This window comes from Propithecus coquereli, unplaced genomic scaffold, assembly GCF_000956105.1.
Source record: "Propithecus coquereli isolate 6110/MARCELLA unplaced genomic scaffold, Pcoq_1.0 Scaffold461, whole genome shotgun sequence".
Lineage (NCBI taxonomy): Eukaryota > Metazoa > Chordata > Mammalia > Primates > Indriidae > Propithecus > Propithecus coquereli.
In genome coordinates, this window is record NW_012150408.1 from 1804343 (window position 1) to 1821558 (window position 17216).

At 54.3% G+C, this 17216-nt stretch overlaps 1 protein-coding gene across 1 annotated transcript; it reads right to left on the reverse strand.

Moving 5' to 3' along the window:
• Positions 1-288: 288 nt before the first annotated feature.
• On the reverse strand, positions 289-16380 carry SLC6A1 (solute carrier family 6 (neurotransmitter transporter), member 1). The gene is made up of 14 exons (XM_012655151.1): positions 15988-16380; positions 15462-15593; positions 14812-14912; positions 13256-13365; positions 12072-12204; positions 8869-9003; positions 8579-8682; positions 8188-8312; positions 6757-6869; positions 6288-6419; positions 4780-4882; positions 3603-3703; positions 2658-2825; positions 289-642 (listed from the first exon to the last, which is right to left on the reverse strand). The coding sequence occupies exons 1-14, from the start codon at positions 16223-16225 to the stop codon at positions 538-540; spliced, it is 1800 nt and encodes a 599-aa protein (XP_012510605.1). The 5' UTR covers positions 16226-16380; the 3' UTR covers positions 289-537.
• Positions 16381-17216: the final 836 nt, after the last annotated feature.

Here is a 17216-nt window from a genome sequence, read left to right on the forward strand (position 1 = left end):
CCCCGCAGCCAGCCCGCGACGAGCAGCCCTGGGGACGCCGACTGAGGTCCTGCGGGTTTTGTCCAGCTGCCTCGGGAAGGAGAAAGCCAAGATGCGAGCCGGAGCCCCGAGATCCCCACGGCACAAAACGCGCTTTCGCGCGGAGGGAAGGGACGCCCGCACGTCCGAGATGAGGTGACAGTCACCGGTCGGCAGCGGGAAGTCAGGAGGACTAAAGCCAGGAGCGGGTGCGCGGCCTCGCCGGCGGGAGGAGAACGGTCTACGGCCCGGGTGCAAACGCCGACCGCTGGATGCTTACGGGGCCTGGGGTGAAAAGGTCACCAGCCCACCGGGTGCCGGCGGCCACCAGGCACCCTTGCCCACCGCAGGGCCCACCCAGGGGTTAACCGTCCTCCCACCTCCCTCTCCCTGCGCGGTGATGGTGTCTGGACTCGCCACTCGAGGTAGGTTGAGACAGAAGCTATCTTCAGACATCAAGTGGTGGTCGCGCTCAGCCAGGTGGGGGGTGAGAGAGCCGGGTGGGCGAGCGGCCCGCCCCTAGATGTAGGCCTCTTTGCTGGCTGAGCCCCCGGCCTGGGGCTGCTCCGGCCCATTCTCCGGGCGAACGATGTCTTCGCTGGGCTGGATCATGACCTGGATGCGCTGAGGGCACCCGAGAGGAAGGGGTGAGGCTCTCTGGGGAAAATTCGGGCTGGGATGGTTGGGGACTGGCCGCTCCCTTCTCCTGCCCTCTCTTCAGCCCTAGCATGTCTGCTCTGCCTTCAAATGACACCCAGACTCCAGCCACACCCCCACACCCTCCACCCCCTCTGCAGTCCCCGCCTGGTCACGCCACACCCCCTTGCAGTCACTCCTAACTGGCCCTCACCTTCCACTCTTGCCCACCACCCCTTCATTCTATTCTCCACATAGCAATGGGAAAGGGCCCCATGAAAACCAAAGACAGGTCATGTCCCTCTACTCCTCAGGACTCAACAAGGGCTCCCATTTGACCAAGAGGAAATGCCAAAGCCCTGCAAGGCCCTACAGGATCTGGCCCCCCGTCACCTCCCAGACCTCAGTGTCCTCTCCCTCTCCCCTCACTTATCCACCCCAGCCATATGGGACTCCTCACTGCCCCTCACATACATCAGGCATGATCCTGCCCCAGGGCCTTTGCACATGCCGTGCCCTCCATCTGCACAGCCTTCCTTTCAGATAGTTACATAGCTCACTCTCTACCTCCTTAGGTCTTGGCTCCAGTGTTTTACCTTCTCAGTGAGGCCTCACCCAGTACTCCCTAAACCCCCTACCTACTTTATTTTTCTCCAAAGTCCTTATCCCCATCTCATGTGCTTTTATTTTCTTAATTGTTTATCTTTCTCTGCCAGAATTTAAACTCAAGGAGGGTGGGATTTCTGCTTGCTTTGTTCATGGCTGTCATGCCCAGCACTGACAATAGCGTCTGGCACATAGAGGTGCTCAGCACATACCTGCTGAGTGGTTGGGCCCCCTATTACCCTCATGGCACACATCCCCCGAGATCCTGCCCCGTCAGCTTATACCCTGGCCTCTGGTGTGTCTTGCCCTTTCCTAGAACAAAAGCTTTGGACCTGGAGCGGGAAGAAAGGAATGCAAGCACTGGCTCCGTTCACAACAAGGGTGGGGTAAGCAACTCCCCAGATCGGGGCCTCAGTTTCCCCATCTGTGAAAGGAGGAGGCTGGCCCAGCAACTCCAGGGGCTGCGAATGGGGCTGCCTGTCTTCCCTATGCCTCGGGCCTTAGAGCTCCCCCTGCTGGCGCCCAGGGGTTCTGGCAGGCATATGGTCCAGGGCAGTGAGGTGGAGAACCAGTGCCCCCTGTCTTCCAGCTGTGGCCGTCCGCATTCTGACCCTCCACTCCTCCTCAGTGAGGTCTTCCCAGCCAGCGCACACCCCCCGGTGCCTCCTGTACCTGGGCATCTCCAGCACTGCCTTGCTCCACTCAAGAACTCAGTGCAACTTAACAGAGAGCCAGCGTGGACCTAGTACAGTGCGTGATGGCGGGCCCCCCACTGGGGGCAGCGTGCCTTTCCTTGTGGCTAAGACCACATTTTCTCTATATCAAGCCCACAAAGGCGATCTGGGGTAAGCCCTGAACAAATCTGACCCTATCCTTCATCTGTTCCAGACCCTGGAAGACTCCCCATTGCCTCCGGACAAAGTACAAAGTTCTTGTCTTGATTTTCAAAGCCCTTCATGATCTGGCCAGACCTTCCTACTCCCCTGCCCTCATCTCTTATCAATCCCCTCCTCACACCCCTCCCCACTCTACCCTCCAGCCACACTGATCGCTGGTCAGTTCACCATATGGTATACCCCTGGACCTTTGCACATGCTTCTCAGCCTTTCCCCCCCTCCCCCTTCTAGGAACATTCTTTCTGCTTCTACTTTTAAGTCTGATTTACCCTCTTTTCACCCTTCTTTTACGTCTGATTTCCTCTTCCAGGAAGCCTTCCCTAATCCTTCTTACCCCAGGCAGGGCTATTTGCTCCCACCTCCCCAGCTTGCCCGATCTATTGTCATTAGCTGTTGACTTGTCTGTCTTCCCCACTAGACTGTGAACTTCACAAAGGGCAGGGCGGTGCCCAGCGCAGCAAGGGAAGGGGACTAGCAATTCGAAGAGTGGAAGGGGCTTACCTGCTTCAGGGAGCCCTTTAAGGTGAGGAACATGTAGGCCATGTACCCAGGGATGAGGACCATGGAAGACAGAGCCATGAGCCAGCCCACGCCCTGCCCCCACTTGGGGAAAACATAGCTTCCCATGGTGAGAGGAGTCATCTGCACGGCACTGAAAATGAACACGCCCTGGGGAGGGGCAGCAGTCGGTCACCCAGAGTGGACAGCCTTTTAGCCAATAGGTCCCCTGCACTCCACCCCTGTCGAAGCTGACCCTTAAAGGGCCCAGCATCATGGGAGTCCTGCCCCAAGGTCACTGCTAGTACATATGGTGCCTTTGTGAGCAACAGAAAAAGCCACCCTCTCTGGGAAGAGCAGTAGGAAATGGCATCCACTCCAGGGGGACCAATTAGAAAAGGGTGTCCCTTCCTCCAGGTGCACCAGCTTGGGAAGCAGAATGAGGGTTGCATTCAGTTCCCAGTCTGCCATCGTCTCGGTACCCTTGTGCAGGACACACACATGCAATGGCTCAGCCCCCCTCCCCCCCGCCTCAGGGACTGCAGTGACCCACTCCCAGGCCCATGCCTGCCTCAGCTCCCCCTCGTGGGAGGCAGTGAGGGACACTGAGAATGAGAGGCTTCGCAGTGCCAAGAGCTTGGGCCTCCGAATGAGGCCGAGCTTGTTTGAATCCCAGCACTGACTCACTGGGTGAGCCCCAGACCTTCAGAGGTAAGTGGGGCAGTAACGCCCCTTTCCCTGCAGTTCGTGAGGATGGGGTCATGTGGCTGGTGCAAAGTAGGTGCTCAACAAAGAGTAGGGAGAGGATTATTAAGGAGCAGGGTTTCTGTGGCCTCTCCCATCTGCCTTTGCCTCCAGAAATTTCTCTCTGGACTGGAGCACCCCTCCCTCCGCCCCAGGGCCTGGTCTAGCCTTGTCCTAACACAGCTGCTCGAGCCTTGCTCTTACCGCCACGATGATGGGGGTGAAGAAAGACCAGCAGAGTTTCCACCAGATGCAGGGCCTGGAGCCAACCATCTCTTGGATATTGTCGTAGAATCGGTTGACACCTGTGACGTTGGCAGCAGGAGGGATGGCTGAGCTGCGGGAACTGCAAGCTCAAAGCCCACTTCTACCAGTTTTTGTCAGTATAACCATGGACAAGCCATCTAACAGCTCTGAGCCCTGGTTTCCTTGTCTGTATCCTGGAATAATACTCTGGGGTCCTTATGTCCTAAGTATTTTTCAGTAGCCCAATCCCCACAGCAAGTGGGTTGTGTAGGAAAGCAAGTCTCCTTAAAGTCAAGACATCTGCCAACGAAAGGGTACTTATAAAATGTGTCCCCCTGCTCCCAACGTCCCTCCCTTCCAACATCTATCCCAGCCATCCCTGCAAAGGCTTCTCGGGGCAGGGGCAGTTCTTCCCTGATGGTCTGATGCTATAAGAAACTGGCCGTCGACTGCGAAGAACAGCAAATCTCACAAAAAAGAAAAACCCAAACCCACAGGACGTGTTGAAGAGTGGTGTTGCGCCCTGCTCAAAATACGAGCAAAGTCACTCATCGGTGAGGCTCCGACTGTTAGAACACTTAGAGAGAGAAGAAGGGACGATGACGGGGGATGAGGTGGCGGGTACTGCAAAGAGGATACACAGAATGTCACGTCTGTTTCAAAGCATTTGACCTGCGGTGACAGTTGAATGGGCAGGAGGATATCCTTTTGACTGTCATGCAGTTGGCTCAGGAAACTTAAGCCACAAAATAAACAAATTAAAATCTACGCTTCCTTTGTTATTTTTCTAAGACAGTGCACACTTTTAATTATAGCCTAGCTTTTGTTAAATATATAACTGTAAGAAAATTTTTTTACAGTTTTGGTTTCCCTTTTCTAGATAAAATCTCAACTAACCCTTTTTGTTCCAAGGTTTGTGAAGAAATGTTGGCTCCCATTTTAAATGGATTTATTTACCTGTTCTATCTTCTAACATGGAAACCTCCTGTGCTAACCTCATGGAATTGTACTGTGAAGAATCAATAAATTAATGTGGGGGAAGGGCCTGGTGTTCAAGCTGTACCTGTTGAGTGATGGCTGAAGAAAGGAATGAACGAATGAATGAATGAATATGGGAGGAGGCGTTGATGCTCACCGTAAAACCAGGAAATAGAGACGCATTCAAAGAACACGAGGAACAGCAGGCTCATGCCACTGGCAGAGTAGTAATCAAAAAGCTTGAAGACATAAATGCCCCCCTGCAAGAGGAAGAGAGGTGAGAACAGGCCACTTCCCGCAGGGCCCAGGCACTCGCAGATGGCATGGGCTTCGGAGCCTCGCAAGGCTGGGATTGGGCTGCACTGCAGCACGAAGGCTTAAGGGCGGATCGGAGGAAGCAAGGAGGACCTTGTGACCATGAAAGGATGTTCACACTCTGCGGACTTGGGAGAAAATATCCAGGTGGCAGAGGGAGATGCCCCATTTCTGGCAGGGTGGAGGGCAGGGGGAGTTGGGCACCAGGGCCATCTTTCCACAATGTAAATCAGTCATGTTCTCCCCTGCTTAAAACCTTCCATGGCTTAAATAAGACAATAATATAAATAAGTACAGGGATATCCAATGCAATCCGATCGAAATGCCTTGGCCTGCTGGGTTCTGCGTGGTCTGGTTTTTCATCCCCCATCCTTCACCCCTCCCTTTCACGCCCTCTCCCTCTGGCACACTGCCCACCACCTGTCCCGCAAACACCCAAGCCCGTTCCTGCCTCGGGCCTCCACACCCGCTGTGCCTTCTTCCCTCGCTCTTCCCCTGGCTGGCTCTCCCTCATCCCTGAAGTCTCAGCTCACTGCGACTTCCTTAGGTAGTCCTCCCCTGACCGCCTCGTCTGAGGTAGAGCGGCCATTCTTTATTCTACTGTCCTCTCTTCGTCATGGCACTCAACACTCTGAAATCGTCTGATTTGTATGTCAGTCTCATCACCACAATGTGCGGTCCCAGAGAGCAGACACAGTAGCGTCTGACGCGTTAGTTACTGAAGTTTCGGGTCATGCCAGGCCCCTCGCGGGTGTTCAACAACTGTGAATGAATGAAGGAGTAACTGAACACTAGCCCAGAATCAGAACTCCATTTGGATCAGGGGTGGTTTTGCGGATGATAAATCAGACCCGCAGAGATGAGCTCATGTCTTTAGAGTCATTTATATCTACTGTACAATTCATCGGTTATGTCTCTGCGTCTTCTGACTAGACTCGGAAGGCCTCGAATGCAGAGAGCGTTTCTCATTCCTATCTACGCGGAAAGAAAAGTGGGAATGCAAGGGCGCTTTGGGCAGTGGCAACCCCAATCTGGCTCCCTGGCGAACTTTTGTGAGCCTTTCGAAACTCAGCTCCTACAAAACTTCTCCTCCAGGAAGCAGTCCCTGGTGCCCCAGGCCAGGTTGGGTGCTGCATTCTCCAGCTCTGCCCTATACTTCCTGGCTCAGCGTGTCTGCTGCCAGCCTGGGAGCCCCCGAAGGGCAGGGACCCCATGTGACTCCCTGCTGTGTGCCCGGGGCTGGCACAGAGATGTGCTTAATGAAGGGATGAAAGGTGGGATATGGCAGGGCTGGAAAAAGAAGGCGCTGGGAGCAGCGCCGGGGCTGACCCAGGCGCTGGCTGAGCCTACCTGGGTGATGTTAGAGAGGCCGATCAGGTAGGAGATGATGCAGACAGCGGCGATGAAGAGCTCGCGGCGGTTGCGGAGGAGTCGGGGGTACTCGTCCACCAGGGCCGTGATGAAGCCCTCCACTGTGCAGAACTTCAGGTGGGAACAGAGGTCAGCCACCTGCCGCAGCCCTCAGCCCCTCCCACCCACAGCTCAGCCCCACAGCATAGGGACAGCAGGGCCAGGAGGGCCCCAGGATCCAGGCTGCCTCTGCCTCTGACTCACTTTGTGACCTCGGGACAGTCCCTCCCCGCTGGGCATCAGTTTCCCCTTCTAGAAAATGGAGAATTTGGCTGAGGTGTTTCCTGAAGTTTCATGCAGTGGGACATTCTAAGGGTCTGAAATTCTTGGTCATCTTCTTGGGGGCCTCAGAGTGGTCTTCCACCCCTGCTTGCTTCTGGACTGAGAAGTCGGGGTGGGGGCTCCTCACCTGGCTGTCAATGCCCAGCATCAGCAGCATGGAGAAGAAGAGGATGGCCCAGAGGGGAGAGATGGGCAGCTGGGTCACCGCCTCTGGGTATGCCAGGAACGCCAGCCCCGGGCCTGCGACGGAAGTAGGCAGGAAAGAAGGAAAAACAGGTCCTAAGCTGGCAGCATGCCACCACTTTCTAAGCTGTATTTCACTTCATCTGCACAGTAATCTTTTGGGAGAGTGCTGTCAGCCCCTTATCTGCAGGTAAGGAAACAGAGCAGGGGATGCGGGGCCACAAGGGTTGTGTCCAGAGGCACGAGGACCAGTGAGGAGCTGTGTCCACTGTCTGGACAAGGGACTGCCACAGCCTGGCCAGTGGTAGGGACAGTGCAGGTGCAGAGAGGTGGCCAGATGGGCATATTTAGGAGGCAGAAGGGGCAGGGCCTGGTACTGGCTGGCTCACAGGGTGAGGGTGAGGGAAGAGCCCAGGATGATGCTGAGGTCCCTGGCCTGGGCACTGGGTGATGACGAAACCCTTCCTGCAATGGGAGCACAGTGGGGAGGAAGGCTGGGGGAGCCTTGTTTGACATGTGTCCGGGTGTCTGGTGGAGGTGTCCAAGAGATCAGAGAAACCTTGGAATGGGAAGGAAAGATCCTAACCATCCTGGGTCTGGCTCTGGAGGGGCGTGAGGGAGGAGGGCAGGGAGTTCCAGAGAGATGAGAAGGGGGCTGTCATCGTAAGGGAGATTAGACCCTCAGCAGAGAACGTTCCTCTCCATACGACCAGCCCAATTCTCCAAGGGACAAGTCATGTCACCCCCAGAGCCTCAGGGGCCTCGGCCGTGCACACAGTGGGTCCCGCCCATCTGCTGCCTGCCTGGCTGAGCGGGTAAGGGCTGCCTGGGGTTTTCCTTGGCCCCGTGGCATTGACAACTGTATGGCGAGCAGAGTGGGCACAGCCCACTTGGTGAGAACATTTTTGGAGCCAGGACAAAAGTACAGACTTGGGGGGCTTTGTATTATGGTGGTGAACATGTCCAAATTGGACCAAGGCTTATGCCCCGGTGGCAAAAATGGGTCTTTCCCCCCAAAAAATCCAGGATTGTGCTGGATGTGCCAGTATGGCCAGGAGACTAAGAGCCCAGGCTTTGCCGTGAGCCAGACCTAGGCTCAAACTCCAGATCCGCCCCCTTTCTGGCTCCGTGACCTTGGGCAGGTGACTCCGGTGAGCCTTAGTTTCCTCATCTATGAAATGGGGATAACAACAGCATCTATCACGTATCACTGGGAAGATTCAGGGGTACAGTCCATGTAAAATGCTCAGCGCGTTGCCTGGCACATAGGGAGTGCGCAGTGCCAGCGAGCCAGGTGGTGGTGAGCGTGACACAAACGCCAGGCGGTAAGCACTTCCCTCCCCAGGAGCCCAGACCCTCCACGTGCTGCGCTGACCTGAAGCCGCCACATCAGCAATGGACCGCTTGGTGACATGGGCCATGAAGCCCACGATGGAGAAGATGACGAATCCTGCGAACATGCTGGTGCACGAATTGATGCAGCAGACGATGATGGAGTCCCTGCAGCGCGGGAGGGGCGGGGTCGGCGGGGCCGGCGGAGTGGGGCGGGGCCGGCGGGGTGGGGGGGGAGGGGCTGCGGGCAGGCGTGGCCGGGAGCAAGCACGGGGAGGGCCGGGCCGGAGGGCCGCAGGCAGGGAAGGGGCGCGACCAGAAGGAGTGGCATACCCTTATGGATGTGGCTCAGAGGCGCCGAGCCGAGAGGGCCAAGTGGCCAAGGAGGGACCTAGCCCTCGATCTAGGCCCGGAAGGAAGGGGCGCCCGTGCACCTGTAGACGTTGTTGTGGAAGGAGTTGTAGCTCCCGAGAGCGATCAGGGATCCCAGGCCCAGCCCGTACGAGAAGAAGATCTGGGTAGCCGCATCCAGCCACACCTACAGGCGGAAGTACCAACAATTGTCAAAGTAGCAATTGCAGCCGCAGCTCGCCAGCCCCACCTGGCAACAAACCTACTTTACCGCCGAGGGTCAGAGGGGCGCCACGACTTGTCCTACCGCCAGTCAGGGGCGCTCAAGACCCAGGCTGTGCCCTCCAGGACGCACACCCGGAGGGGCGCTCACCTCGGAGTCCGACAGCTTGCGGAAGTTGGGCGTAATGTAGAAGAGGATGCCCTCCTTGGCCCCGGGCAGCGTCACTCCGCGGAAGAACAGGATGATCAGCATGATGTAGGGGTACGTGGCAGAGAAGTAGACCACCTGGGAGGAAAGTGCGTGAGGGGTCACACCCCCTCCAACACGATCACGCTCCTCCTCGCCCGCTTCACCTGCAGCCACACCTGCTGTGGCTCTGGGCTTGGTGCCAGTTCTTCTTCCTCCAGGAAGCCTTCCTGGATTCCTGCTCTGCTTAGCCACTTTTTGAAGCTCCTCCTTGGAGTTTGAACCAACCAGCTCAGCGCTTGGTTTTTTCCTTCCCCTGTCCCCTCTTATTTTTTGACTTCTAAATTATCGGAGTAATTTGGCAGGAAAATTTAAAAAAATTTAAAATTTAAAATTTAAAATTTAAAAATTTAAAAATTACCTATGAACACACACACAATTAAAGCTCCCCTCAACAGCTACTAGAATGTAAATTATATGAGGGACAGGGCTTACGTTATTCACGTCTCTGTTCTCCCAATACCTGGAACAGTCCATGGTATATTGTAGGCATTCAATAATTGTCCGACAAATACATATTAATAAATGCATGGTTGTTAACATTTTACTGTTCCTCCCCTGAGACTCTCCTTTGCATATATAATCACATTTTCTTATAAAATGAGGTTCAAATTACGTACTTGCTTATTCATGTAACATGTTAAAAGTTAAAAACACAGAGTACACAGTTTTGTTTATTAAATATTGTTTTATTGTCTCATGAACAATATGATTTTTTAATTATACAAAATAGTCCCTCAGGAGGTCTCACGATCCTTTTTCAAGTTTTCCCTCCTGTTACCCATTTAGGTTACCTCCAATTTTATGTGAATCTAAGTGATACTACATTGAACAGGCCTATACTTAAATCTTTAGCTACCAAATTATTATGCCACTCTTGGGGAAATTTTCTAGAAGTGGAGTTGTTGAGTAACAAGGAATAAACTTGTCAAAGGCTTTTATCCATATCGCCTAGTTGCCCTCTAGACACGGAACTTCACCCAGCGTCTCAGAGAGGGGCTTCCTCACAGTCCCAGCACTGAGAACAATCATTTTAAAAATTATTTTCTGCCAGGGCAATAATCACTGATGTCAAAGACTGATATCACTGTCTGCAACTGCATTTCTTTGCTCACTAGTGCGGAAGAGCAATCTGCAAGTCCGATGACCTTGTATCTCCGCCCGATGTGAGCCTACCTCCCGGTCAGCACGGATCATTCTCTGGGTTAGCTTCCTCCCCTGACTTGACTCTGAGATTGCTCAGTCAAGGGTTCATGGAACGGCGGCCACGATCCACTAAAAAGTCCACTGTACTTGGAATTGGCAAAAGGGAATTCAAGCCACCCGTGGCACCTACAGGCTGTGAGACTTTGGGTCAATTTCTTCTCCTCTCAGAGCTTCGCTTTATCTTCTCTGGAAAATGGGTATAATCACCCTAGTTACAGGAAGGCCAGCCACAGGAGGACAGACAACGTGCTTAATGTATGTTGCCCAGGTCCTGTGCTTCCCTGTGTCTTTTACGTTCAGCATGGAAGCATGAATCCAGGCACATGGTAGGTGTTCAAGAAATGCTTGTGGACGGATTAGTTGATGCCCTCAATTGATGCAGTGAGAGGGGCCCTACTCTCCAAGAAGTCGTCAGTCTCCTTATGTAGCGGGAACTCTGGATACCACCCCAAAATGATTATAATTGATACTATGTATTGAGTGCCTACTATGAGCTAGGCATATGCTAAGCATTCTGCATGTCTCCCTCTGTCTTTGTGACAACCCTATAAGGTACTGTTATTGTGACCATTTAACAGATGAGGAGACTGAGGCTCAGAGAGGTGAAGTGACTTGCCCAAGCACACACAGCTATGAATCTGGGGAGTGAGATTCAAACCCTCTTCCAAAGCCCTTAAACCCTATACTTTTCTGCTTCCTAAAGAAGCAGAAAAGACTGCTTCCTAAAGACTGGGAAACACCTGTGCCCTCTTCCTGTCTCCCTAGTCCTAGGGACAGGTCAGGTGTGTTTTGACACCAACCTTGAATCTGAGAACCCAGTGGGTCCAAAGTTCCCACCAGACTGAAGTGAGGCTCTTTTCACCAGCTCTGCCCATGCCCAAGTGTGGCCGTGGTTAAGGTTCTGCTTGGCTCGTTTGCACTGTCTCTCCTAGAACCTTGCATCAACCGCTTGGGTAGTTGTGACCTCCCTCCCTCCAGCCTTATTCAGTTCAAATCCCTTCTCTGCCGCTTACTCCCTGGAAGATCTCAGACGACGCGCTTGCTCTCTGAGTTTCCTTCAGGCCATGGCCAGTGAGAGACTCTGCCATCTTGTGTCCCTGAACTCCTGGGCAGGGCTTGAAATGGAGAAGGGGGCACTGAGGCCAGTTCCCCTCCTCCCGGTTTGATCGGCAGCTCCCCAGATGTCCCCAGGCTGGACACCTCAATGTGGCATTGCTCTGCACTTGCCAATAATAAAATCAAAAGCAGTAACAACTCTCCTTGCCCGGTGCTGAGTGCTTTACAGAATGACCATCTCATTTGATTATCAGAATACAGCAATAGATATAAGTGGTTACAGAGGACGAAATTGAGTTTCAGGGAGGCGAAGTGCCTTGCCTGAGCTCATGGCCAGTAAATAGCTACCTCATTGGGATCTGAACTCAGGACTGTTTGAATGCAGAGTATTTAACCATTATCTATCCATCTCCGTTGTTCCTCAAGGGTCAGGGTGTGAAGTTTTCGTCTCTGGAGCCCCTGCGTCTGGAACAAGGCTTGGCACAGAGCAGACGCTCAGGGAAAGTTTGTTCAACAGTCCTTGAGCGACCTTGGCCCTCTGTTTTGGGCTGGCTCTGTCAGGCCCAGTGGCATCGCGGGGGACTCGCGTGAGCCTGGCACGGTGCTCCATGCCTGACTTGCGTTATTTCCTGTAACCCTCACAACCGCCCAGAAGGTAGGTAATGTTTTTATTCCAATTTCACAGGAAAGGAAACAGACCCACAGAGAGCTGAAGGGACCCGCTTCACTCAGGGTCGGATGGGGCTCAGGCAGGTGTGGACTCCTTGCCCAGGGCAGAGGTCCCTTGGTAGACCCGTCCCCTGCCAGCTGCCCTCCTGTCCCCACGGTGCACATATATCCCTTACCTTTCCAGTCCAGCCAACTCCTTTCCAGATACAGAAATACACAAGGATCCAGGCGATGGCCAGCGTGATGGCCAGGGGCCAGCGGATCTGACCTGGCTTATCCAGCCCGTCTGTCATCTGGTGCATGTTGCGCCTGGCCGAACGGTGGAGGGAGGAGAAAGTCAGATGGGGCTGGCGGGAGCTGGAGTGACCCAGGGGTGCCCAGGACGGGGACATAAATGATATCCTCCCCAGTGACAGTGCTCACACCATGATCACCACGATTCGAGAGGTGGATGGGGGCTGTGAGGCTCATTATACTAATCAGTCAAAAGAGCAGTTTGGTCAACAGATCAAAGAGAGCAGGACCTGCCAGTGCCTTAGTCAGCCACCATCATTGCTCATCTGGTGGCCGAGTGGCCTCCTAGAATGACCCTGCCTTCACTTTTGCTCCGTCCTACTCCAGCCAGCCCCAGGGAGCCTTCTAAATTGTAAGTCTGATCGTGTCACTCCCCTGCCTAAAAACCTGCAATGAACAGCTCCCTCTTGTTCTCAGAGCGAAGCCCAACTCCCTCGGTCAGCTTCTCAAGGCCTTTGTGGGTTGGTCCTTGCTTCTTTCTAGAGTCTCAGGGCTCAGCGCAGCCCCTCAGACTCATCAGAAGGAACCACTCCTTGCCTGGGGTCTCTGCCATGGTCCAGCTCTTTCTGGGGAGGAAAGGACTTCACCATCCCTGGCGGCTCCTTTAACCCTGCCCACACGCCTGCAAATCCAGCCATGCATTGTTTAACGATGGGAACGTGATCTGAGAAATGCGTCATTGGGTGATTTCGCCGTGTAGACATCACAGACCTAGGTGGTAGCCTACAGCACACCTAGGCTGTACGGGACAGCCTATGACTCCTAGGCTACAAACCCGAATAGACAGTGTGCTTCTGTACTGAATGGTGCAGGCCGTTGTAACACAATGGTAGTACGTGTATCTAGACATATCTAAACGTAGAAAAGTTTCAGTAAAAACATGGCATTAGGTGTTATAATCTTATGGGACCACTGTCATATACGTGGTCTGTTGATGACCAAAACGTCATAACGCAACTCATGGCTTTATCGAACTCTTCCAGTGTCCCTTTGAGGGGCCTCTGTCTCCTGCCGGGCCGTGGCTGACGCGTCCTGCCCCTGACCCCATGGGTGGCCCCGTACTCACTCCCAGAACTCCACCACGGCACTGGTCATGTTGGTGGTGTTGACAATGCTGTAGTTGGAGAAGCAGCGGTCTGTGTTCCAGGGGTTGTCACACTGTTTCCACGGGAGTGTCTGCAAGGACATAGTCATGAGGACAAATCCCACTGAACTCCCAGGGGCTGGCACGAGTGGTCCCAGCACACCCTGCCCGCCCTCTCGGTCCCCCAAGTCTCCTCACAGCCATTAGCCCACTTCCCCTTCCCAGAAACTCTGGGAGGCAGGTAGCATTATGACCCCCACCTTATAGATCAGAGAGGGGCAGCAACTTGCTCAAGAATGCACAGCTACGAAGTGTCAGAGCTGAAATTTGAACCTTGACCTGCTCACTATGAGAACCAGCCTTCCAAGCTGCACCTGTAAGGTCTCATGGTGCACTTGGGGCACTCCCCAGCTGTGCGACCTTGGGCAAGAGCCCTCCCCCACCTGACTCTGCACAACGACGGTCACAGCAAGCCCAGGGCTGGCTCCACGCCAGCTGTGGTTCTAAGCACTTTACATACATTTGCTCCTTGATCCTCACAACAACACTGTCAGGTGGGTTTCATTTTCTTCCTTTTTTTTATTGTGGTAAAATACACATCACAAAATTTACCATCTTGACCATTTATAAGTATATGCAGTTCAGTGGCATTAACTACAGTCACGATGCTGTGCAACCATCGTCACTATCTTTAGAACTTTTTTCATTTTGCAAAACTGAAACTCTGTCCCCATTAAGCAACTCCCCATTGCCCTCCCCAGCACCTGGCAACCAGCATTCTACTTTCTGTCCATATGAATTTGGCTGCTCTAGTTACCGCGTATTGGTGAAATCACACAGGATTTGCCTTTTTGTGGCTGGCTTATTTCACTTAGTGTCCTCGCGGTTAATCCATGTTGTAACAAGTGTCAGAATTTCCTTCCCTGTTAGGGCTGAGTAATACTCTATGGTGTGGGTAGACCACATCCTGCTGATCCATTCATCCAGCAGTGGGCACTTGAGTGGCTTCCACCTTTTAGCTGTTGTGCATAATGCCGCTGTGAACGCCGGTGTACGGATGTCTCATTGAGATCCTGCCTTCGATTCTTTGGGTGTTTACCCAGAAGTGGAATTTCTGGATCATATGGTAGTTCTATTTAAAAATTTTGAGGCACTGAGGTGGGTTTCAATTTTATTCCCATTTTATAAATGAGGGCACTGAGACTCAGAGAGGTTAAGTCTCATTCCCAAAGTTGCACAGCTGGTATACAGTAGAGTCAATATTAGAACCCGGGATGCTGGGTCCATTCAAAATGGGCTAACCATACCCATGTTAGAGGGGTGTCGTGAGGATTAGCCGGTGGCCTACACGAAGTGCCTGGCCCAGAGACGCTCAGTTTGCAGTGCTTCGGCTGCTGTGGGGAGACAAGGGCTCTTAAGGGCAAGCCGAGTCCCCCACTCCTTGAGGAATGGCCCTGTCAGCAGGACGGCAGTCCCAGCAGACAGAGGGTGGGCTGGCTCTGGCTCCTGCTGGAGGGCGTGGTCAGGGGGCCACTCACCGTGGTGAAGGAGTTGTACAGGTAGTAGATGGCCCAGGAGATGATGACGATGTAGTAGATGTTGAGCCAGAAGGACAGCACGGCCGCCGCGAGGCCCACGCCTGGGGGGACACCATCACGCATCCATTACTCGGTCAGAACAGTGACCGAGCCGGCGTGTTCCACGGCACCTACAGCCTTATTGACCTTGGAGACAGGCATTACTGAGGACACTGTGGCTAAGAGAGAGGCAGTGACTTGCTGAAGGTCACGTGCATCTGGCAAGTGAGGGAGCCGGGACGCGTGCCTGGGACCAGTACGGGCTGGTAGCGGGCGGGGCCCAAGCCTCGGTCAGCGAGCGCGGCTCTCCCCATGTCCACCTGGGTGCCTGTCAGGCACCGAGTGTGAATCGAAGAAAGTCACGCCCAGACCTTGCTGCCTGACAGGGCAGGGCAGGCTGAAGTGCGGGGGCCTCTGGATTGGGTCCCTCCTCTCCACCTCCGCCACCCTAGTTTCTGACCAGTGTTGTCATCTGTCACCTGGTCCCTCGCAACAGCCTCTACTCCGCGTACACGTGAACCGAGCAGCTCCCTATCTCTGCAGGGGCCGGGGGTGTTGGGAAGCCCCTGGCAGGAGCGCACCACGACCCAGGGCCCACTCTGCGGACTTACCCTTGAACATGGGGGCCAGCTTCCACACCCCTAGCCCCCCGATGGACGTGTACTGGCCCAGGGAGCACTCCAGCAAGAAGAGCGGGACCCCCGCAAAGATGAGCGTCAGGAAGTAGGGGATGAGGAAGGCTCCTGTGGTGTAGAGAAGAAGGATGCTCGTGGCCCCGGGATTTGGGAGGAACCCCTGTCAGAGGCTGCACTGTGGCTCTCGGTCCCCATCCCAGGATTTCCTTATACCCTGCCTCAGTGCCGCAGCCAAAGCCAAACGGAGGCCCAAGGATGTCCTTTGCTCAAAATACACCCCGTTCTTTGCAAAATGAAGAGATGAGCTTTTTGGTATCATTGACAGAGGACAATTGTCCTTTGGAAACCTTTTTATAGAGGGGTAAGGAGCAAGAAACAGGGCCTGGAATTCCCTTCGGAGTCTTTAGGGGGCCTTTTCTCCTACAGCTGCCCCAGAAAATGCCTAAGTGGGTACTCTCTACGGGGTGCGACCCAGCTGGGAGGTCGCCAGTCCAGCACCTACCGCCGCCGTTTTTCCCGCAGAGGTAGGGGAACCGCCAGACGTTGCCCAGGCCGATGGCGTAGCCCACGCAAGACATGAGGAAGTCGAAGCGGCCCTTCCACGTGTCCCGGTCAGGAAGGTCCGCCGCCTTCTTCTGCACCTTGACCACCAGGGTTTTGGGTTTGTCATTGGCCACGGGGGCCTCGCTGACCTCAGTGGAGATCTGCCCATCGGCCACCTTGCTGCCGTTGGTCGCCATGTCTCGGAGTTTGGACACAGGGGTCCTGGCGGACGGACGTGCGATGTCAGCCCCGGTCCACGTGGACAGCAGTTTTGCGGCTCAAGGTCACCCTAGGAGGACAGATTTGGGGTGACAGGCACAGAAAAGGGGCAGAACCCTGGAGCTGCCTTGCCCCCAAATAACAAAAACAACCCACAAACAAACTAGGGGGTCGGAAGGCCCTCCGTAGCCCTCTTCCGCCCACCCGCCCCTGCTTCTTGTTTCTAAAGACACTGTGAGGATGACGCGGCCTGTCCACACACCCCAGGCTCGCTTCGGCTCTGGCCAGCTGTGTCAGACCCTTTATGTGTCCTGCTCAGAGAAGAAACCTGAGGCGACCAAACTTCCAAATGGAAATATTAAGTATTTCATGACAAAATCCTCATCTTCGCCTCCAAGGACGCAATTAGGAGATTTGTCACAGCCTGAAGCCACAGTAGCCACAGCCAGGGCAAGCAGGGAGGAGCCCGCCTGGGGCCGGGCAGGGAGGTGTCCGGCTGCAGGGGGCGGGCAAGGTTGGAGCCGGCAGCCATGAGCTTGGATCACAGTCCCCATCACCAACTGCGGGTTGTGTGACTGAGTAAACCCACCTGTCTGTACGCCCCTCACTGGGTTGTTAGAAAGCCTCGAGTCTGTACTTTTAACCAACTCTGCAAAAGGAGGTTCTTACACTGGCAGCCCAGCCCCAGCCCTCAGTCGAAGATGAGGCTTAGATGCCTCTTTTGACTCTCGGTCACCCCAAAGTGTCCTGTTGACTCTCTACACCCTTCTTGCTCCTTTAGTTCCAGAGGCAACATGGGGTAGAGCACAGAACAGGAAACTGGACTCTGACCAGTCCTGGTTTCAAATCTCCAGTCTGCCTTTTACAGCTGAGTACTGTTACTCAGTACTACCACTCAACACTACTACTAAGTACTCGATTGCTCTCAGTTTGCCCACTGATAAAATGGGGGCAGCCCTCTCTGGCTTG

What these genes read in the sequence shown, in the direction of transcription:
- SLC6A1 (XM_012655151.1), bottom strand. Translation starts at nt 16,225, where the DNA reads ATGGCGACCAACGGCAGCAAGGTGGCCGATGGGCAGATCTCCACTGAG. An exon ending in TTCCACAACAACGTCTACAG is followed by an intron (nt 8,313 to 8,578) that starts GTGCACGGGCGC and finishes CCCGCGCTGCAG; the next exon opens with GGACTCCATCATCGTCTGCT. An exon ending in TGCTGATGTGGCGGCTTCAG is followed by an intron (nt 6,870 to 8,187) that starts GTCAGCGCAGCA and finishes CTTCCGTCGCAG; the next exon opens with GCCCGGGGCTGGCGTTCCTG.